At 40.4% G+C, this 23,598-nt stretch overlaps 1 protein-coding gene across 6 annotated transcripts; it reads right to left on the reverse strand.

Moving 5' to 3' along the window:
* Positions 1-54: 54 nt before the first annotated feature.
* On the reverse strand, positions 55-23,598 carry KRBOX4 (KRAB box domain containing 4). 6 transcript variants are annotated; one of them, XM_008052727.1, is made up of 7 exons: positions 23,584-23,598; positions 22,771-22,880; positions 20,933-20,977; positions 11,725-11,851; positions 11,307-11,402; positions 2,734-2,777; positions 895-1,112 (listed from the first exon to the last, which is right to left on the reverse strand). In XM_008052727.1, exons 3-6 carry the CDS (start codon positions 20,945-20,947, stop codon positions 2,734-2,736), a joined length of 282 nt encoding a protein of 93 aa, XP_008050918.1. In that variant the 5' UTR covers positions 20,948-20,977; positions 22,771-22,880; positions 23,584-23,598; the 3' UTR covers positions 895-1,112. The 6 variants fall into 6 exon arrangements, with proteins under 6 accessions (XP_021565503.1, XP_021565502.1, XP_008050918.1 ...); XM_021709830.1 differs by having other exon boundaries at positions 11,292-11,402; XM_021709829.1 differs by having other exon boundaries at positions 11,725-11,869.

Genomic DNA, 23,598 nt, shown 5'->3' on the forward strand with positions numbered 1-23,598 from the left:
TCCTAGGCAGGATAGTGGATGGTGTTAGATTTCGTCACACCACTCAGAATGGCATTCAATTTAAAACTTATGAATTGTTTATTTCTGTAATTTTCTATGTCATATTTTTGGGCTGTGGGTAAATGAAACCATGGAAAGGGAAACTGTAGGCAAAAGAGCACTACTGTATAACTAATAAATAAAGTTATCCCACTTGAAGTTTTATTTGTAGATTTTATCTCCTGAAAGATCTCTCCGATGTTTAATGAATCTTTCCACTGAAGGCCTTTTACAGTCTCTGCATTCATAGGGTTTCTCTCCTGTATGAGTTTTGTGAAGCACCATGAGAGTTAATTTCACACTAAAATATCTTCCACATCCATTAGACTCATAAGGTTTCTCCCCTATATGAATCCTCTGGTGTTTAATGAGAGTTGATTTCTTACTGAAGTCTTTCTCACAGTCACTGCATTTACAGGGTCTTTCTCTCATATGAATTCTCTAATGTGAAATAAGTGGTGCCTTCTGGATAAACATTCTCCCGCATTCAGTTCATTCATAGGCCTTCTCCCCTGTATGAGTTCTCTGGTTTGCCATGAGGGTTGACTTCTGGCCGAAGACTTCTGCACATTCACAGCATTCATAAGGCTTCTCTCCAGTGTGAGTGCTGAAAACAAGGTTTGCTTTCTGGATAAACACTTTTCCACATTCAGTACATTCATAGAGTTTCTTCCTAGTTTGAATTCTCTTTTATTTAGGGCTGGCTTATGGTGGAGGGCTTTTCCTCGCTGATTAGGGTCAAAAAAATCTCTCTGCAGGTTGAGTTTTATCAAGATTAGAATGAAGGTCTAATTTCCAATATGCCTCATATCCACCATTTTTCTTTTTTACATAGCTCTTATTTTGACAAAGAAGGTTTAAATTATGTTTTGAACAACTTCCCCATGAATATTTAGGGAGTCTTTGACTTATAGAAACAAAGTCTGTGCTCAGATAAATGACTTCTCTATATGTTCTGCAATCTTGACCACTTTTATCCTTCAGTGTTTTCTTGCCTATATATGCAGCTTGCCACAGAGGTTTGCCTTGGCTTTCTTTGTAGTTATCTATCTGCTCATCACCTTGCCAGACTTCTAGAAAAAAAAATGCAATCGGTCATCAAATTTGTAAGTCTTCTCACTATAATGTTATAGCAACATTAATCCCTAAATGCCCTGCAGTGAACTCCTATTAATATGACTTGACCTGATGTGAATGGATCCTTCCCATGTCTCACTGCCACGACCTCCCCTGAGTGCAAGTACAAAGAAATACTGGCCCAAATTTAATAGAAATAATTTAATATTCAGCTAAGCTCAGAACCAAGAAAAGAAATTTATTATATGACAAAAATGAAGAAGAAATTTAAAGTGGGGGGGTGAACAGAAATTGAAGCTGTGTGGCTTTGCAGTTGGGAGACCAAGGCTCTACTCATGAGTGTAAAGTGAAATCCTAGTCACAGGGTACAAATGTGCAGAGAGTTGGAACTGAGCTACCTGCTTGAAGCTGGGAGTCACAGTAGACATCTGTTTATAAAACAGGAACTAGAAAGATGTCACCCACTGGCTAAAAAAAATGGTAAGAAGACTCCGGGGTTATTTATAAGAATTCAGAACCATAGCCCTGTACCACATATAGGAGTACATTCCAAACAGACATTTGATGTATAATACAAAACCTCCAAAGTTGAAAAATTCACCCCAAAATTGGTCTTGCATTAGTGAAACCAGTGGGCCCCAGCAGTGGCACTATCCAAATAGTTATGCAATGATGTTTTTATAGCTTAAGATGTATAGAATTTCCATGGAAAAGAACTCTCACTGAAAAGGAGTTCACAGTAAAAAAAATTACAAACTTTAAAAGGAAATGAACCACGATGAGTTGACAACTTATGTCCACAGAAAAGCCTACACATGGATGCTTACAGCAGCTTCATTTATAATGGCCCCAAACTGGAAGCAACCAAGATGTCCTTCAGTAGATGAATGGATAAACAAACTAGTACATCCATACAATGGAATATTATTAAGCAATAAAAAGAAATGAACTATCAAACCATGGACATGGAGGAAACTTAAATGCAGATTACTTATTGAAAGAAGCCAGTCTAAAAAGGTTACAGACTATGATTCCAACTATATGACATTCTGGGAAAGGCAAAACCATAGAGATAGTAAAAAGACTAGTACTTTGCCAGGAGGAAGTGGAGAAAGGATGAAAAAGTGAAGTTCAGGAGATTTTTCTTTTTAGGGCAGTAAAACTGTTCTGTATGATACAGTAATGCTAGATTTTTATGCATTTGCCAAAACCCATAGAACTGAACAACAAAAAGATAGAACCTTAATGTAAAATGTAGACTTTAGTTAATAATATAGCAGTCTTCATTATCAATTGTAACAAATGTACTACACTAATAAAGGTGTTACTAGTAGGGGAAACTGGGGATAGAGAGGGGTATAAGGAAACTCTCTGTAGTAGTCAGTCTATTTTTCTGTAAATGCACTAAAAACTGCACTAACAAAGTCTATTTTTAAAAATGTAAATGGATGGTGATATACCATAAAAACCTAACCAAAAGAAAGCTGTACTAACTATATTAATTTCAGACAATGACTTCAGAACAAGAAAGATTTTCTGGGACAAAGAAGGACATTACAAAATGATATTAACAGTCAATTCTCTGCGAAGAAATAGCAATCCTAAAAGTGTATGTACCTAATAACAGCACTTCAAAATACATGAGGCAAAAATGGATACATCTGAAAGAGAAACAGACAAATCCACAATTATTGTTTGAGATTTCAACACCCTTTCTCTCAATAATTGATAGAACAAGTAGACAGAAAACCAGCAAGGATACAGATAATCTGAACAGCACCATAAACCAACTTCACCTAATTGACATTCATAGAACACTGAATCCAACAACAGCAGAATATACATTCTTTTAAAGTGCATATGGCACATTCATCAAGATAGACCACATTCTGGATCTTAAAACAGACCATAACAAATTTCTAAGAAATCATATTATGTGCAACAAAAATAATATGCCAAAAAATAAATAAGAAAGATATTTGGAAAACCCCAAATATTTGGAAATTTAAAGATATACTTACTTCTAATTAAGTCTTAAGGGAAATTTTAAAATATTTTGAAATAAATGAAAAATGTAACAAAATTTGTGGGACACAGATAAAGCAGCATTTGGAAGGATATTTAGAGCACTGAATGCATATTATTAGAAGTGAAGAAAGATCACACAGGAAATAATAAAAATTAAAGCAGAAATGAATGAAACTGAAAATAGGAATGTCCTTCAAATGGTGAACAGTTAAACTATTGGTGAATAGTAAAAATAGTGAATATTCAGTTAAACTGTGGTACATCCATTTAGTGGAATCTACTTAGTGACAGAAATGAAGAAACTGTCAGTACACACGACAGAATGAATGTCCAGAGAATTATGCTGAGTGAAAAGAACCAATCCCATAAAGGTTCATACTGTATGACCCCATTTATATAATATCCTTTAAATGACAAAATTATAGAAATGAAGAACAAATTAGTAGTTATCAGGGATTAAGAAAGGGTAGGGTGGAAAGGAATGGGTTTGGCTATAAAATAGCAATAGGAAAGATCCTTGTGGTCATGTAAATGTTCTGTATTTTGACTTTATCAATGTCAATATCTTTGTTGTGATTTGTAGTATAGGTTTTCAAGATATCACCATTGGGGGAAACTTGGCAAAAGGTACATGGAATCTCTCTGTATTATTTCTCACAAATACACAGGAATCTACAATCATCTTAAAATAGAATGTTTAATTTAAAGTAATAGCAAAATATTTTCTGCAGGCTTTTTTGCAGAAACTGACATGCTGATTCTAAAGAGAAGAATGGGTAAGCAGAACAACAATAACAAACCAACAAAAGAAAAAGCTGGGGGTGGAGGGGGCAAACAGAAAAGAAGTAATAAAGTGGCACAACTAAATCCAGTAATACCAATAATTATATAAGATACAATCTAAAGGAGAAATAAGCATATTCATAGCAATTGATCCATAAAAATAACCCGCAACATTCATTCATGATAAAAACTCTCAGAAAATCAGGATTAGAAGGAAATATCCTCAACCTTTATCAGGCCACCTATGAAAAAATCTACAACTAAAATTATAACTAATGGTGATATAGTGAATGCTTCTGTCCTAAGATCAAGATCAAGGCAAGTATGTTGCCCTCCCTACTCCTAGTCAACATTATACTAAAGATCCTAGCCAGTAAGTACAATAAGGCAAGGGAAAAAAAGTAAAGGCATATAGATTGGAAAGAAATTGTCCTTATTTTCAACTATGTGATTGTTTACATAGAAAATACCAAACTACCTATAAAAACTCTACTAGCACTAATATGTGAACTTACGAATGTCTCGGGATATGAAGCTAACATAGAAAAATCAATTATACTTCTATAAACTAGCAGTGAGTAATGGGAAAATGAAATACAAAATAACTGTATACACACACAACATTTATAAGAATATAAAACACAGGGGTAGATTAAACAAAATATGTATAAGACTTGTTCATTCAAAACTACAAAATATTACTGAAATAAATTTTAAAAGGTCTAAGTAAATGGAGAGATATTCATGAATTAGCAGACTCAATATTGTACATCAGCGATCCACAGATTCAATGCATCTCAAACAAAATCTCCTGCAGGCTTTTTTGCAGAAACTGACATGCTGATTCTAAAATGTATAGGAAAATACCAAGGACATAGAATAGCTAAAACATTATAATAAAAGAACAGGATTGGCGGACTCATACTACCTGATTTGACACTTAATAGAGGCTACAGTAATTAAGACATGTGGTACAGATTGAATATCACTTAGTCAAAATGCTTGGAACAAGAAGTGTTTCAGATTTCAGATTTTTTTAGATTTTGGAATATTTGCATTATATACTTACCCATTTAGCTGAACTAATCCACAAATCTGAAATTGGAAATGTTCCAATCAGCATTTCCTTTGAGTGACATGTCAGCACTCAAAAAGTTTAGGAATTTGGAGCATTGTGGATTTGGGATTTCTGGACTCAGGATACTTAATCTGGTACTGGTGTACAGACTGACACACATGGATTCAAATAATTGTCAAAAAGAATTCCACAGTAAATTAATTAATAAAGTATAGTCTCCAGAATGTAGATATTTGATGGTAATTTATCTTTCTTACTTCTCTTCTGCTCTGGTTAAAATGCTATTAAGCCTATATATTAAGTTCTTAATCTTAAATTTTCATTAGATTATTTTAAATATCCTAGTTCCCCAGTGAAATTCTTACTCTTGATGTGTATTTTTTTTTTTTAGCAGAGTAATCATAGTCATTTTAAAGTTGATGTCAAATAAGGAATGGATTAGTAGTTGATCTGAAAAAAAAAGTCTTTTCAAAAATGTTACTGAAACAATTGAAAATGAAAATGCAAAAAATATAAAAGAAAGTTGACCCTTACCTCACACCAGATACAAAAATTAACTCATTAACAGTCATGGACTTAAATATAAAAACTAAAATTATAAATCTCCTGGAAGAAAACATATGAAAAAAATCTTTGTTACTCTGGGTTAGAAAGAGATTTGCCAAATAGGACATAAAAAGCATGAACCATAAAAGAAAAACTTGATAAATTGAACTTTGTCAAAAATAGACAAGGGCACCTGCATAATGAACATTTGTATACTTTACCCTGAATTGTACCCCACATCTTTAAAATTAAAAATTAAAAAAATAGAAATGTTTGTTCTTCCAAAGACACTGTTAAGAACAAAACAAGCCACAGCTTGGGAGTAAATACTTGGAAAACACATAGCTGGTAAGGGCTTATATCCAGATTACATAAAGGTCTCTCACAATTTGATAACAAACAAAATGGCAAAAGATTACAATAGACACTTCACCACAAAACATATAGATGGCAAATAAGCACATGAAAACATGCCCAACATCATTAATCATTACAAAAATGCAAATTTAAATCAGTATGAGATATTTTAAATCACTACACACCTACTAGAAAGGCGTGGTGGTGTTGGGAAAACAAAATGGTAAAGCCACATTGAAAAAAATTGACAATATCTTATAAAGTTAAACATATGCTTACCATATGACCAAGCAATCTGACTCTAGATATTTACCCAAGAGATACTGAAACACAGATCCATACAAATACCTGTATAAGAATGTTCACCAACTTCTTTCACAACCAAAAACCAGGAACTATTCAAATGTGCCTTAACAGGTCCATTGATAAACAAACTCAGCTATAAAAAGGAACAAATTGCTGATACATGCCACGACATGGATGAAACTAAAAAGCATTAAAGTAAGTGAAGGAAGCCAGACACATAAGGCTACATACTGTCCGACTCATTTATATGACATTCGAGAAAGAACCAAACTAGAAGGAAAAGAGATCAAGGCAGGGGTGGGGAGAGAGATTTAATTATAAAAGGAAACAAGTTTTCTGGGGGAATGAAAATATCCAATACCTTCATTGTGATGATGATTGTCATAACTATAGAACCGTAAACCTAACAAAGTTGAATTTCATGCTATGTACATTATACTTTAATAAATTTCATTTGAAAGAAAGAACAAAGTCACATCAGTATAAATATATAATGACCACACATAAAAAAAATATACACAGGGAAGTATGATAAAACATTACCATATACAGCCAAAGATCATATGGTGCCATCAGTGCATTTCCTTTTATTAAAATACCTCTACCTGCATAATGAACATTTGTATACCTAACCTGAATTGTACCCCACATCTTTAAAATAAAAAATTTTAAAGTTAAAAATAAAATACCTCATAAGCACTCATAAAAATACTGACAAATATTGTACTCTAATTAATGATATGCCTATGGAAGTACTGAGGGATACAGTATACCAATCCCTGCAATTTACTTGGAAATGCACTGGAAAAAAAAAAAAAGGTAAACGGATGGAAAGACAGAGGAATTGGCAGACAGGTAAGAAATAAATCAAATATAGCAAAATGTTTATTGTCAAATCTAAGTGGAGATAATATATATATGTTCAATCTACAATTCTTATTCTACATAAAAATTTTTATAGTAAAATGTTGAAGAAAAAAGCTAGATAAAAAACAACAAAGTAAAGCAAAACTAAGTAAGAAAAAGGACAAATTAACAAAATAGAAAAGAAACAATAGAGAAAATTAACAAAGTTAAAGCTTCTTTCTGTGAAAAGATCAACAAACTTTTATTTTTTATTTTTTTTGAGTAGGAGTCTCACTCTGTCGCAGGCTGGAGTGCAATGGCATGCTCCTGGCCACCGCAGCCTCGACCTGCTGGGCTCCGGCGATCCTTCTGCCTCGGTCTTCCAAGTAGCCGGAACTACAGGCACACACTATCATGTCCAGCTAATTTTTGATTTATCGTAGAGATGAGGTCTCGCCAAGTTGCCCAGGCGAGACTCGAACCCGCGGGCTCAGGCAATTCACTCGCCTCGGCCTCCCAAAGTGTTGGGATTACAGGCTGAGCCATCGAGCCCAGCCTACGAACTTTAAATAAACTTCAGAGTTTGCACTACTACATGGGATTGGACAGTTGTATTACTACAATGAGATTACTCTTGAAACTAAGAATTCCTAGAAGATTTCTATTATCTTAGAACAACTATAGAAGCTACGAGACCTGCCAGGATTTCATCCAGGAAACAACGGGGGAAAAATACAGTCCCTGAAATAGATTTAAATATGGAGAAAATTCAAGTTGCTTTCTTCTTCTAACCCTGGGAACTTGGAGAGTTGCCCATTAGTGGGTCCCCATGCTATAGCTTCCCATCCCATCCGACTACCATGCTCCTTGCTATTGTCTCCCATTTCCTCAGACTCTCTCTCAGCAGATATTTCAGACAATGGATCTTAACTAGAGATGGGCATCAGAGCTCTCTAGCATGTCACTCAAAATACACATAATCAGGTTCACTCCAGGCTTTTTCAAACAATTTTTAGAGTAGGGCCTATGTATGAGTATCTGACAGATCCACAGGTAACTATGTGATACACCTCTGGTTAACAACCACTACATTAAAAAATGTATGGATGATTCATACTGAATAAACTGAATTCTTGCTCCTCAATTGAACTGCCCACTCCTGAAACCATGTACTACTATGGCAACTACTATGAAGGTCTGGGTTATGGCTATAGTGGCCTGCACTGTGGTTTCTGTGGCTACAGTTGTGGTTATGGACTTGGCTATGGAGGCCTTGGCTGTGGCTATGGCAGATACGGATATGGCTGCTGCTGCCTATCTTGCTATGGAAGATATTAGTCCTATGGGTTCTATTGAGAAACTTCTAGAGAAACTCAACCTATTGTTCTCTTCCACCTAAGCTTTCCGAATCTACCTCCATGATTCTTCATATGAATAATTCATTTAATTTTCTATTCTAAAATGTCAGCATCATCCTTAAATATCTGGAAAAAATAGATCAATTTCTGCAAACTTTATCTAAAATCTGAAATCATCTGAAATGTTTTACAAATTGCCAGAAAGCTTTGTTTTTCATATTTTACTGCCATCAAATTGTAGACTTCATGTCAACAACTTATGTAAGGAAACTTAAAATTCATTTTAATAGACATTTATCTCATTGAAAATTTTAAGAAATGTATGGATAATAACAACAAAAACAGTAGTGATAATATTTGTTGAAAGCTTCCTTTATGCCAGACACCCATTTACATGCATGAACTCATTAACTTCTCACAATCACTAAGTTCAGTCATTAACCCCATTCTGCTATAGGCTAGGCAATGTGTGCACAGTGTTAGCTAGTGAGAGAAGTGGCCAGAATTTGAACCCAGGCTGTGTGGCTCCAAAGTCCATGCACTTAGCCACTTATGTGGATGAATAACAAACCTCCTTCCTCCCCAGTCCAAAACAATTAATACAATATATATGTATATTTTGAGTTGGAGTCTCACTCTGTCACCAGGCTGGAGTGCAGTGGCACACACATGGACACCGCAGCCTTGACCTCCTGGGCTCAGGCGATACGTCTGCCTCAGCTTTTCAAGTAGCTGGAAGTACAGGCACACACTACCATGCCCAGCTTATTTTTTTATTTATTGTAGAGACGATGTCTCACCAAGTTGCCCAGGCTGGTCTCGAACCCCTGAGCTCAGGCAATGCTCTCGCCTCGGCCTCCCAAAGTGCTAGGATTACAGACTTGGGCCACCATGCCCGGTTAATTAATACAATATTTATTGAATGTCTTCCACTAGTCCCACACTGGGATAAGTCAGAACAAGATGTAGGCTCTTGTCTCCAGGGTCTGTGTTCTAGTTAGAGAAATAAGCTAATGGCACTTGGTTAGATTTTTTAAAAAGTTACTGTATGGAATGCAAAAATAGAAGCTTAGCTATATTATTTAAAGTTACAAATGTAACCAATAAAAGGAAATAAAAATAAGAATTTAACAAACACTATTAAAAGCTAGGGAGCAGAAGTCCAAAGTGTAAGTGAGCTGAATCCTAATTTTCCATAAAGGGGAGCGAAAATGGAAAACAAAAAACAGAGGTATAAAGGTATTCCCTAGACCTATGGAGGAACTCAGCAGGAGAACTGAAAAGAAAAAACGTTAGAAGAGGCTGTAGAAGAGGCTATATTTGATTTACTGTTCTGCACTTTTAGAACACATAAATGTCTATATTTTAGTCTAATGCAGTTTTTATTATAAAGGAATTGTGACTCAGGAGAGTAGACTGTGCTTGAATTTGCTTTTCCTCCCTTCCTTCCAGAACAGTACTGAAATAAGAACAAGACACACAATGATTACAGTTCCAGGTATCACTGGAAGTTGGAAAGTATGCCATCAGCACACCAGAAAATCCTGATGAATCTCCACCCGGCAAGATATGGAACTATACTGAGCAATAAGGAGAATATTATAGCCCCAAATATTCCTCAGAGAAGCTACAGAATGGTGGGAGCCACACACACACCAACTGAGAGATCTAAGAGAGTGGTCATATTGCTGAGTAGGAGTGGGATCTGGGGAAGCCATCTGGGGAGTCACTTGTAGGTCCTGGAGGTCGGCATCTGACTATTGCTGATGTTATGAAACTAATTTCAAAAAATCAGTAATTCTCAAGCTCTACTGTCCCTGTGGGTTCCTGGCTAGCCTGTCGAAATGCATATTCTGTTTCAGAAAATGGGGACTCAGGCCTTAGATTCTGATTTTCTACTTAGTCCCAGCAACTCCCAGGCTCTGAAGAGTATAAAAGCATTCTAAAAAGACTTATTTGCAATGAGTCCATGGAGAAGGTACTATGAATGGGGAGTAAAGAGAGGATCATATCTGAAGAGCTTGTGGATCCCCAAAAGCAGCCCAAAGGAAAAAACACAGTAAAAAGGTAAAAAATAGCTCTATTCAGGACTGAAATACAGTTCATTGAAGTACTCCAACCTAGGAGTAATGTATGCTCATGTTTATTTATATATTTTTTGAATCAATAGACAACACACACACAAAAAAAACAAGAGTCCAGTGAGAGGAACTATTGCTAAGAGGAAGAATCTGATAACAGATGGCATCGAGTCAGATTTGTAAGAGTATGAAAAGAAATAAGAGGAGAAAACAGAAAATGGTGTGAAGGTTTAGAGTGTTTACCACAAAGCAAGGGCAGACAAGGACATGGTGCATACCTGGCCTGGAAGATTTAAAGGCCACTAGCAAAGTTTTGTTGTCCATAACGACTCCAATAATCCAGGTAAGATAATTTCCCTGAGATTAAAGAATTCATATTTCAGACAGAAAGGCCCACAGTAGGCCCAAAAAAGAGGAAAGACCACCACCTACATCTACTCTGGTGACAATACAAAGGCCCAAAGAGGAGGAAAAAGTCCTAAAAACTTCCAGAAAGGAGGTGGGAAAGGAATGAGAACGTGCTTAGCACCTCTCACTAGCAAGCCAGGAGGTTAGAAGGTAGAAAGGGGATCTGTGAACAAGAGTGGCCATACTCTGTGTGAACACCAAGCAAAGATCGTGGAGACTAAAAAGGCTGCCAGGCAGAGGCCTCATCTGCATATGAAACCAGCTCGTGTCCTCAGATCTGGGGCATGTCCACAAGTCTGGGGGCTCTGAGGAAAGCTCCTGAGCATATCCCAGAAGCCAAGCTCTCACCAACCAAACACTTCCCCTTTCCCTGGCCTGACTCGCCTGGCGTGTGCTCACCTGGACAGGTTCTTATCCGAGTTCCTCCATCTGCCATCCAGGACTCTTCTCTTGGTCCCAACCTGAAGATCACATCTGGTTTGGCAAGTAGATACCCTGTTCAGGGGAAATGACATAGGATTTAGTCATTAACGCTGGATGCAATCCAGAACCAAGGCACATCCCTGCAAGCTGAAGACAGCATGCCCTCAGTAGACTTCCCCATGCAAATGGCGATTTGCCCCATGCACATAGCTATTCACATAGCAGGCGAAGGCACCAATATGCTGCTTTCCAGTGTCCAAACAGGACTATGAACATGTGACAGTGAGCCTTAAGCCCAACTCAGTGAGGGATTCCAAGGCCCCAGAGCTTGCAGCAGCTGAGAGGGAGACACTACTGGCTGTACTCTACATCACACTGTGGAGCAGTTCCTCACCCACGGACACCAGGTGGCTGTAGTTTTCAAGCATGACATCTCTGTAGAGGGTCTTCTGAGCAGAATCCAACTGCTGCCACTCTTCCCGGCTGAAGTCCACAAACACATCCTTGAAGGTCAATGATTCCTGCAGCAGCACATTCCTCTTTAGCACAAAGAGATCAGTTCAGGGGACTGGGACACGACACATGAAGGGCTGACTCTGTCCTTTCTGAGCCCTTTACACACACTTAAGATTTCCATCCTCATGGCCACCCAAGGAGAAACTTGATAGATGAGGAGGAACATGAGGCACACAGAGCCTAAAGTAACTAGCCCAGGTCACACAGCTAGGAATGAGGGATTCCAGTACATATGGTGTGGCTTCGGCACCCACGTTTCTCCAGGTACTTGTCCTTATGCTATTCACTAGTCACAGTTTGGCATAGTGTATAATATAGAGTACTGATATGACTAAAATTATTTTAAACCTCACAGGAGAAACAGATAGGGTATTAGAAATATCTTAGCCTGGAAACACATTCATTCAACACATATTTACTGAATAGAAACCAAGCTGCTAAGTCCTGCAGAAGTAAAGATTAATTTAAAACAAACAAACACCTCTTCAACAAGGAGTTTCAGTTTAGCAGAGGGAATAAAACAACACAAACTCACAGATGAAAGGGAGGGGTGGAGGGGACCCGCCTTACAGGGGCAATGACAGATGTGAGACAGGGTCCAGGAGGCCCAGGAGTCAATTCTGCTTGGGGCTGACAGAGCAGGTGTCACATGCGATACAGAGCTACAACAAACAGTTCTAAACATAGTCAATCATGACAAACAGTTCTGACCTTCACTCATCAATCACGAGACAAAGAACAGGAAGCCAGAGGGTCTGTGGCCAGGGCAGCTGACAGAGGAAACAGCGGAAGGTCTGTGTTTGGCCTTGTCACCACCAAAGAACTCACTTCTAAAAGTGCCCTAATTCCTACCAGAGACCAATAACCCACCTGTTTATGCTCTGGATCCCATCCTGTCATGCCCACACTTGGTGGTCTTTGAGTCACTGAGAGGTGTTGCGCCCACGAGGCCCAAATTGGCCACAGCAGGTATCAATTTACTCAGCTGGGCAGAAGGATAGGAGAGAGGAAAGCCAGAGAGGCAGAGGGCAGTGACAGGCAGGTCTCTCCAGTAGGAGGGCTTCTCAGAGCAATTTAGTAGCTCGGTAGCTATTAGCCCAAACTGCCCTTCCCAAATGACACTGCAGATGCCTGGGAACAAACTAGACTGCTGAATGCAGGGATGATCTTGCTTAGAAGCCCTGACCCGCTCCATATGTCCATATCTCTTGTAATAGTCCAGTTGGGCATTGTCCAATCAAACGATATGCCCAGTGACAAGAGTGACAACGTACTCTCAGGAAAACAAAAATCTGTGGTTCACTACTAGCTATTGACAATTTTTCACAGTCTTCCCAGCCCAGATACAGTTTGTTTACCAATCAGGAGGCATTTTTATCCTAAGTAATGTTGCCTGGCTTGATACTGGGAAATACATATTGGGTCTTTGTCCTGTCTCCCGGAGAAAAGCTCCTAAAGCCCTTGGAATCTGCACTGGAATGATCACAGTGTCTTCTGTATGCAAATGAGACAAATGGTGACTGGTAGCCCCTAGGTGGCTTCAGGATGGGGACTGATCATCAAAACACTAAAGCAAGATTAGAGGGTTGGGACTTTCAGCCCCAGCCCCCGAATTCTGGGGAGGGAAGAGGAGCTGAAAGTCGAGTGGATCACCAATGGGCAATGGTTCAATCAATGATGCCTATGTAATGAAGCCTCCATCAAAACCCCAAAGGGCTAGCCTTCGACAGCTTCTGGAGAGCCGAACACTTGGAGGTTCCCAGATGCTGGTGAATCTAGAGACAGCAAGAAAGCTCCATGTGCCTTTCCACATACCTTGCCCTGTGTATCCCTTCCATCCTCTGTAACACATTTTAAAATAAATGGGTACACATGAGTAAAGTGTTTCCCTGAGTTCCATGACACCCTCTAGAAAATGAGTTGAACCTGAGGAGGGGGTCCGAACGACCCAATTGACAACCCATCATTCAGAAGTATAGGTGACCACCTACTACCTGTGACTGGCATCTGAAGCTGGGGACCAAGCCCTCAACCTGTGGAATCTGAAGAGCTGTCTCCTTGTAGACAGTGTCTGAATCGAATGGACTCAGAGGACACCCAGCTGGTTTCCACGGGAGAATTGCTTGGTGGGTGGGTAACAACCACCACGCATCTCATGCCACAAGTGTCACGTTGAGTGAGAGTAGGAAAAACACTTTGGTTTTCTTCCCTATCTTGCAGACCCAGTAATACAGCTATCATTCCACCCTCAGGTTTCTAGAAACACACCACTAAAAATGATAAAGATGATGATGATGACGAAACTTAAAAACCACTAAGAGATCCTATGTGTACACAGTCAGAGTACAGTTCATTATAAAAGTATCTTAAATCTCTGAAGAAAAGGTGCCATTAGAAAGTCTGGCTAGGCACTGATGGAAGGAAAAGGCTCCTAAAACTGGATTACCTATCTTACTTTCCTAACTACAAAATACATTACAGATAAATGACAGATTTAAGGGTATACACAATAATCACAAAATTAACAGAGACGTTTACAGTTTCTATAATTTTGGAGTGGTTGAAAGCATTTCCAAGCAATCCCCAAATTCAGGAGACATACAGCTACAGAACGATAAATTCAACTACCTAGACATTAGAAATTTTAAAATACCAGAGTGAAAATTTTAAAAATTGTGAAACATCAGTATCAAAGTGAGAAAAATGTTTGCAACATACGTAACAATGCGATAAGTTCCTTCATACACTAAACTTCTGACAAATCAGTAAGCAAAAGAACACAATCTAATATACAATCAAAATAATACAAAATACATGCATACTATTTGGCACAGTGACACAGAGTAAGCCTCTGAATCAAAAAAATACAATAAAACCTGCCAGGCACAGTGGCTCACGCCAGTAATTTCAGCAGCTTGGGAGGCAGAGGCCAGAGGATTGCTTGATCCCAGGCGAACTCAGGACCATCTAGGCAACATAGCAAGACCTCTCATCTCTACCAACAACAAAAAAAAAATTAGCTGGGCATGGTGTCATGTGTCTGTAGTCCTGGCTGCTCAGGAGGTGGGGGCAGAAGAATCACCTGAGCCCAGAAGTTCAAGGCTGTGGTGAGCCCTGATCCTGCTACTGCACTCCAATCTCGGTGACAGAGTGAGATCCTGGCACCCTCCCCCCAAAATAAAATAAAAATAAATAATAAAATAAATGTATAATAGTCTACCATGTACCACTCTTCATATTCTTAAACATTTAAAAAGTTAATAATAGCTAGAACAGTCATTAGGAAATCCGGCTATGCATTGATGGAAGGAAAAGGCTCCTTAAAACTGGATTACCTATCTTACTTTCCTAACTACAAAATACATTACAGATAAATCAGAGATTTAAGTGTATACACGATAGCCATAAAATTAACCAATAAGTTTAAAGTTTCTATAATTTCAGGGTGGTTGAAAGCCTTTCTATGCTGGGCGCGGTGTCTCAAGCCTGTAATCCCAGCACTTTGGAGCCTGAGGTGAATGGATTGCCTGCACTCACAGTTCCAGAACAGCCTGAGCAACTTGGTGAGACTTCATCTCTACAATAAAAATTTTAAAAATTAGCTGGGCATGGTAGCACGCGCCTGCAGTTCAGCTGCTTGGAAGGCTGAGGTGGAAGGATCGACTGAGCCCTGCAGGTTGATGCTGGGGTGCCCGTGAGTGTGCCACTGCACTCCAGCCTGGGTGAAGGAGTAAGACTCCAACTCAACAACGACAAAAAAGCCTTTCTAAGCAATCCCCAAATTCAGAAGACATACAACTACAGACTGATAAACTCGACTACTTAGACATTAGAAATTTTAAAATAGCAGAATGTAAATTTTAAAAATTATGAAACATCAATATCGGAGAGAGAAAAATATTTGTAACATACATAACAATGGGATAAATTTCTTCATACACTAAACTTCTGGCAAATCAGTAAGCAAAAGACCACGATCTAATATACAATCAGAATAAAATAAAATAAATTTATACTATCTGACCCAGTGACACAGAGTAAGCCTCCAAATAAAAAAAAAATACTATACAACCAGCCAGGCACAGTGGCTCATGCCTGTAATTCAAACAGTTTGGGAGGCAGAGGCCAGAGGATTGCTTGAGCCCCAGGCGTTCAGGACCATCTTAGGAAGCGTAGCAAGACCTCTCATTTCTACCAAAAAAAAAAAATTAGCCGGGCATTGTGTCATGTGCCTGTAGTCCTGGCTACATGGGAGGTGGAGTCAGAAGAATCACCTGAGCCCAGGGATTCAAGGCTGCAGTGAGCCCTGACCCTGCCACTGCACTCCAGCCCTGCCAACAAAGTGAGGCCCCGACACCTTCCTCAAAAAATAAAAGAAAAAGAAAACAAATGTGTAATAGTCTACCACATGTCACTCTTTATATTCTTAAATATTTAAAAAGTTGAAAATACCTAGTACAGTCACATACGAAGAAAAGACACCAAAAAAGTTAGACACTGTTACCATATTTTGTGGTAGAACAATTGGTTAATATATCTTACAATGTATACCGCAAATACCCTTGACACAGAAATGCCCTTTCTAAGATTTTATCCTAGGCCTTCAATACGGGAATAAGAAAAGACAACCCAGAAGAATGGAAAAAAGACGCATACTAACAGAAACAATAGTGGCCTAGAAACCATACAAAAAAGATGACAGACCTCACTAAAACTCAAAAACATACTAATTGAACAGTAAGACATTATCTTCATCTGTGAGTGGTGAACATTCTGCAGATGGATAATAGTCACTGTTGATGAGAGTCCTGAAACATGAGTACTCACTCTCATGAAGGCTGGATCACAGGCCATTTGGCTGTAGCTAGTAAAGGTTTTCTCCTCTCATTTTAATCAACAGTCCCATTTACAGGACTGTATCCCACTGAAATATTTATATGTTCATGGGGATGCCCACGGCAATCTTTGTATTACCAAAAAGTAGAAGCAAAAAGCCCTAAATGTCCGGGGTTCTTGGGAACCCAATAATGGTAATGACAGCTGTACTCACAGGCAGCAGGGCTTATGATAAAAATGGCCCAACTGGTAGACATACTGCATGTGGACTGGGAGGACTCCAGAGCGGTTAAATAAATTGCTACATCTATAGTGGTGAGCTGTCACGAAAAAAACTGACTGACAATGTAGGTATGTCTGGGATACATCTGTCTAAATGAAACAAGTAAATTTCAGAAAGTGCATAGAAAGAGCGTATTTTCATTTAAAACAACCCATGCAAAATGCTGGTGTGTGTGTGTGTGTGTGTGTGTGTGTGTGTGTGTGTGTGTGTGTGTGTGTGTGTGTGTGTGTAAAAACAAAACAAAAAAATGCCCGGAAAACAAAAAGCTAGTAGAAGGCTAAGACTGGGTCATTTGTTGGAATGCAAAAGAAAAAAGGAAGAAAAATGAGTCCTGTTTCCTGGCTTGAAACCCGGGGAGGGTAAACATCTTTTCCTATGGCACTCCATTTTTTTATTATGAATAGCCTGCCCTGTCTTTTGACTACTTTTCTACCACATTTTCTCTTCTTCAATCACCAATTTGCGTTTTCTGTATACTCATCCTCTGGGTGTCATACGCATCATATATATTTTCTCTCAGTCACAAATGTGTCTTTTGACTGTACAGTTCTTTTTTTTTTGAGTTGGAGTCTCACTGTCACCCAGACTGGAGTGCAGTGGCCACTCCCGGCCACCACAGCCTCGACCTGCTGAGCTCCGGCGATCCTTCCGCCTCAGCCTTCCAAGTAGCTGGAACTACAGGCGCGCGCCACCACGCCCGGCTCATTTTTTGATTTATTGTAGAGATGAGGTCTCGCCAAGTTGCCCAGGCGGGTCTCGAACCCACAGGCTCAGGCAATTCACTCACCTCAGCTTCCCAAGGTGTGGGATTACAGTCTGGGCCACCGAGCCCAGCTGACTGTACAGTTCTTAATATTTTAATGAACTCCAATTTGAGAGTCCTCTCTTTATGGTGTTTGGCTTAACTGTCTTCATTTCAAATGTTTCTTGCTCTGAACAACATTATACAAATATCCATCTAAATTTGCACCTATTTTTCAAACAGCAGAATGAAATTATATTTGTATACACCGATATATCGTTATTTATCTATATTTAGGTCTCAATCGATCTGAAATGTACTTTGATAGGGTGTAGAGGAGTTTCCATCCAGACGAAGACTCAACTGTGCCTTCATCATTCACTGACTAATTTTTCCCACAGAAATGATATCTCATGTCTACCATCTCGACTCACAGAATCCTACTTCAGTAACGTGAGAATTCCAAAAGTCATCAAATACTGTGAAAACTTACATGTCCACTCCCCAAGATGTAAGGTAAACCAACTCAAAACAAGTGACAAACTACGAAAAATCATTTCCAACATATAGGACAGAGATCTTCTTTACTTAGGTTAACATAAAGAGCTGGCATCCGACAATTAATGTCAATTTCACACCCAGGACGAAAAGGGTCAAATGACATTTTATTTGAAGAAGTACAGGTGGCGTTTTAAAATATGAAGTCACTCAATCCAAGAAGTGCACATTAAAATGCACCACTCTTTTCTCCATGATGACAACAACCAAAGTATTGGATAACACACAGTGGTTGCTGGTTTACGGAAAAAGGCATTATGCTGTTGCTAGGAGTACCAGCCGGTACATCTCATATGACAGTTCTGAATCAGTCTTCAAGATACACACAGACAGGTATGGTGGTTCACGCCTGTAAATCTGGCACTTTGGGAGGCGGAGGCGAGAGGACTGCCTGACCCCGGGGTTCGCTAGCCTGGGCAACTTGGCGGGACCTTGTCTCTACAACAAACAAACAAAAATTAGCCAGGAGTGGTAGTGCATGCCTGTAGCTCCAGCTGCTTGGAAGCCTGGGGCGGAAGGATGGCCTGAGCCCAGCAGGTCGATCACGACACCGTGATCGTGCCACTGCGCTACAGCCTGGGTGACAGAATGAGATTCTAACTCATACACACAAAAAGAAAAGCTCACTTCTAGAAAGTTATCCGACAGGTGTACTCATATGCACGCAACAAGAATGCACTGTACACTGCCACATTGTTGACGGTAGCAAGAGACTAGAACTATCCCAAATGCCGATCACTAGGAAAAAGGTAATAAATAATGGTGTTTCTACCCGAGCAGCCAAACTGGTAAATGGAGTCAGATCACTGGTTTTAAATGTTGGATAATTTTGTCACCCAGGGGATATTTGGAAATGACTGAAGACAGTCTGGTTGTCAACCCTGGGGGGAGGGGTTCTAATAGCATCTACCAGACTAAGGCCAGGAATGCTGCTACACATACAAGGCACAGGAAGGCGACCCACAGCATATAACGAAATTGAACCAAAATGTCAATAGTGCCCCAGTGAGACACCCTGGAGCAGACTCAACACGAGAAAAGTGGACAGATCATCAAGAAAAGGACCAGAATGTGCTGTGATTTGCTAGAAAGAGACAGTCTGAGACCGTGCACACAAGCCAGTGAGCAGAGAAAGAGATTCGCACATTGAGACACATATACACATGATGTTTGGAAGAGTGCCTGAAAAATGAGGGCATCGTGGGGGCAGGAGAATTATTTTTCACCTTTTTGTTGAATAAAGCTTTGGTTGGAATTTTTACCACGCGCATGCGTTACTTTTAAAATGTTCAATTCAATTTACCAATGTTCTATTCAGAATATTTTTAGAATTTTGGCACCCACATTCTTAAGTGAACCTGGCCTATAGTTTTCTTTTTTGTAGCATCTTCCTTAAACTTCAGGTTAAGTGGCTTCACACAATGAATTGGGTGCCTTTTCATCGTGGACAACCTGGAAAACTGCAATACTGAAATGATCTGCTCTTAAAATCTAGTGAAAGGAGTAATTATGAAGAATTTGGGAGGACAAATTCAAAACTTCAGTAGCTTTCACGAAAAAAAAAATCCAGCTTCCAGGTAAAACCTCTATAAACACTTCTACTACTGAGCAAACAGATACATAGGAAGTTATTCGTGCAACGCTGTTTACAGTAGTAAAAAAATTAAAGACCGAAATACCCACGAATAGAGAAACGGTTAAATGATATATTCATGCTATGAAATTGGAAATAAAACAAATCTTTATATATTGGCAAGCAACACCACCCAGAATATAATCAGGCGGAAAAAGCAAGATGGGTATGGCAGTATGATGCCATTTGTGTCGAAACATACAAAACTCTATGTTTTTAGCTCATTAAATTGACATAAATTCATCTGCCCCATGGTTTCAAAGAAGTATTAATGGTGGGCATCTCTTTTTCTTTTTCTTTTTTTTTTGAGACAGGGTCTCGCTCTGTCACCCAGGCTGGAGTGCAGTGGTGCAGTCCTGGCTCACTACAGCCTCGGCCTCCTGGGCTCAAGCAATCCTCCCACCTCAGCCTCTCAAGTAGCTGGGACTATAGGCGCACGCCATCACATCCAGCTAGTTTAATTATTTTTTTGTACAGATAAGGTCTCACTATGTTCCCCAGGCTGGACTCAAACACCTAGCCTCCAGTGAGTCTCCTGCCTAGGTATCTGAAAGTGTTGGGATTACCGGCGTGAGCCACCACACCGGGCCAATGGTAGGCATCTCTGAGGAATGTGCTACTAAGGGAAGAAGAAAACAGAAACATTTGGCAGCTGGATTTTTCTACGCACATTAAAGCATTACACATGAAATTATTACCTTAAAAGTAATGAAAAAGAACAAGTGATCTAGAAGTAAAAGAGGGAAAAGCGAGATGAGTCTAGGTATTTCAACAATCTTCTCTGAGAAGGAAAAGAGGGATAGATGAGGTGCAGCTCCCAGAGGAACAACTGGAGAAAGACAGCTTGTTTTGTTGTTTGTTTTTCCTCTGTCTTGGTGAGGAAAAGAATTAGAGAAACCAGAGGTGGATAACAGGTTAAACAGAAAACAGCCAGAGAGGAGGGGATAATTGATATTTTTCAGGCTTAGTATATAGATTCTTAAAAGTTTCCTCAATTTCACTGGAAACAAAGTAGGGGAAAATCAGGAACTCACCTGGGACATGGTCATCCTGTTCTGCTCCAGACAAAGGATGGCGATCTAAACGGCAGAATCAGGAAGGTTAAGATCAGTGGGTAGAGACATGAGACCATCATCCCCACCCCAATAATAATTACCTCCCACCCTTGGGAGAATGATCTAATAATGGCCTGGTAGTTCCAGCCTGATCCCACTGGACTCTACTGAGATCGTGTGGGTTTTGCGCATGATATTTTGTTTCCCTTACTGGACAGATGTATGATTTGTGTCTAAAGACGTGTAGCTCAAACCATAAACCACTTGACACCTCTTTTATCACAAGGATTCGATTCCTAGAAACGTATCACAATCAAGCAATCATAAATGAACGCTAAGCTGCAAGAATATGAACTGCAGTCATTTCCACCATCAAAGCTTTGGAAGCAACTATCTGTCCAGCAAAGGGGACTGTGTTACAAAATACGACGCACGCAAAAATAGGTACATGGCATGGGCTTTCGAGATGCTACAGAACTTTGTTTTCAGTAGTGAACCTGATTAAAAGCAGACCGCAACAACCACATGTAGTGTGATCTCATTTTTGTTAAGCAATATGTACATATAGCGGATGCCAAAGACCATTTATTAAAATGTTGACATGGGTTACCTTTGGGTGGTGACTTCAGTTTTCTTCTTGTGTTTATTTGCATTTTCTTAATATTCATTTTCTGACAATGAATATTAATCACTAGTGAAATGAAAACTAAAAATTATTAAAAGCCACCCATTATCAAACTGAGCCCTAGAGGTGAAGACCCTCAACAAAGTGTGCATCAGAAGGATCTCCTGATGTGCTTTGCTGGAAGGAGACAGACCAGGGCTCAGAGGCCTGGAGGGACGAAGGGGTTGGTGGGTAACGACCCAGCACCGTCAGCTCAGTGTGGAGCTGAAAACCATGTGCTTGCCCCCCCTGCACCCTCCACTCTATCTGCCCCTTACCCTGTTCCCATCCCATCACTTCCTCCTTTCCCACCAGTTGCATCTGGACTGCCATGCTCTTCCTTGTTTGGCAGTTATTCAAAAGAAACTTCCAGCAAGGAGCTTCCGTGCAGAGTGAGTATTGAATACTGCAGCAATCACCATGCCAGCATCAGGACAACAGGATTCAGACCCTTAGCAAGTCACGTCTCGCTCCCAGTTTCATCAAGCATCAAAATAAGGCAGCAGAGTTGGATGACAGCATGTATGCCTAGAGACTACTAAGAAATTCTACTGAAAACCCATTTTCTGCACTTTGGTCAGGATGGAGGGAGATTCACAAGTTCCCCTAGAAGCAGGCAAAAGGTTGATGCTGTGAGATTGGCTCAAATCCACAAGCAGCCAATGGCAAGAGAGGGCAGCAAAAATGATGCACAAACAGGGGTGCTAGGAGAGGACAAAATACACCGTGGCTGGTCGTGATCCTTCCCAGCCTCATCCGGCCTTTGTGAGCACTACAGCAGGGCACCTTCCCGTGGGGCCATCTACACCTCCCTCCACCTGTGACTTTCATCCCTCTGTCTTCCCACAGGGATCAAACTGCACTGTCACATGGTCCGCCGTGATGCCTGTAAGTTGAGCCAGCTTTGCTCTCTCTCAGTTGAAAGAGAAACAAAGGCCATGGCAGAACCAGCTCCTCTAGGACCTGCTGTCCTGTGAGCCTCCTCCCTGTGCCGACAGGGTCTGGCACTGGGCTGAGCCTTCTCCTCCAACTCGCCTCAGAGCACCTGTCTTGTTCCCAAGGAGGCAGGATCAAGAAATTGAGAGAGAGAAATGCACCTCAGCTAAGACCACACTGCAGCACCAGATCTCTACCTGTGACCAGGGGAACTCACCTCCTCCTGAGGCCTCAGCCTGGGTCTCCTCAGCCTAAGTGACCAAGCAGGGGGCAGAGACGCTGGCGTCTGAAGGTGGCGAGCAGTGGTCTCAGTTATGCACTCTGACCCTGGAAACACAATGACCACAGGAGATTCCATTAGCAACCCCTATGCTGCTTTCCATGGAGCGAAGTGCAGTACAACCCAAAGGTTTCCACTCCATAGAAGCAGACGCAATGCCTCATTCTAGTCTTAGAAGTCAGCATTCACACAGAGCTCAACTATCGTCAATGAGCTAAACGGTGCCCCACTAGGAGTCCAGGCTTTGGAATCAACCGATCGCCTACTGTGCCACATTTATTCACTGAAGAAACGAGTGCCTTCTACGTGCCTGTTCTGCGTGTTGGAAATACTTCCGTGGGCAAAACCTGAGTTCTCCGATCCTGCGGAGTTTATATCCCAGCGAGGGAGACATACAGGAAACAATAAACATAATAAAGTAGTGAAAAGGGAGGGAAAAACGGATTCCTCGGCTCTGCTACCAAAGTGACTCTGGACAGGCTGCCGAGCCACTCTGCTGTTTTCTCTCTCTGAATGAAGATACAGGGCTCCGGTGAAGATGAACGCGAAACACTTGCAACGGTGCCTGGCATTTACTGGGCGCTCAGGAATCAGTCGTCCAATGACTCAGTGCATCACTCGCTGGCCCCCGAACCTCGCCCCAACCCTCACGCCCCCGGCCAGTGTCACTCAACCCCCACGGGGCGCTCACCCACGCCTCCCCGAACAACCCCCCGATCAAACCCATCACCATCTCCCCCTCCGCCTTACTTCACCGCCAAGAGC

The sequence above is a fragment of the Carlito syrichta genome, unplaced genomic scaffold (genome assembly GCF_000164805.1).
Source record: "Carlito syrichta isolate Samal-C Ts95f unplaced genomic scaffold, Tarsius_syrichta-2.0.1 Scaffold287381, whole genome shotgun sequence".
NCBI lineage: Eukaryota > Metazoa > Chordata > Mammalia > Primates > Tarsiidae > Carlito > Carlito syrichta.

Bases quoted from the DNA above. Each gene is read 5' to 3' on its own strand.
- KRBOX4 (XM_021709827.1), bottom strand. The intron at 11,403-11,724 runs GTGAGGAACTGC...TCCCCTGAACAG, and splicing joins CAGCCACCTGGTGTCCGTGG to GGTATCTACTTGCCAAACCA. The intron at 1,113-11,291 runs GCGAGTCAGGCC...TTTTTTTTCTAG, and splicing joins TCCAGGTGAGCACACGCCAG to AAGTCTGGCAAGGTGATGAG.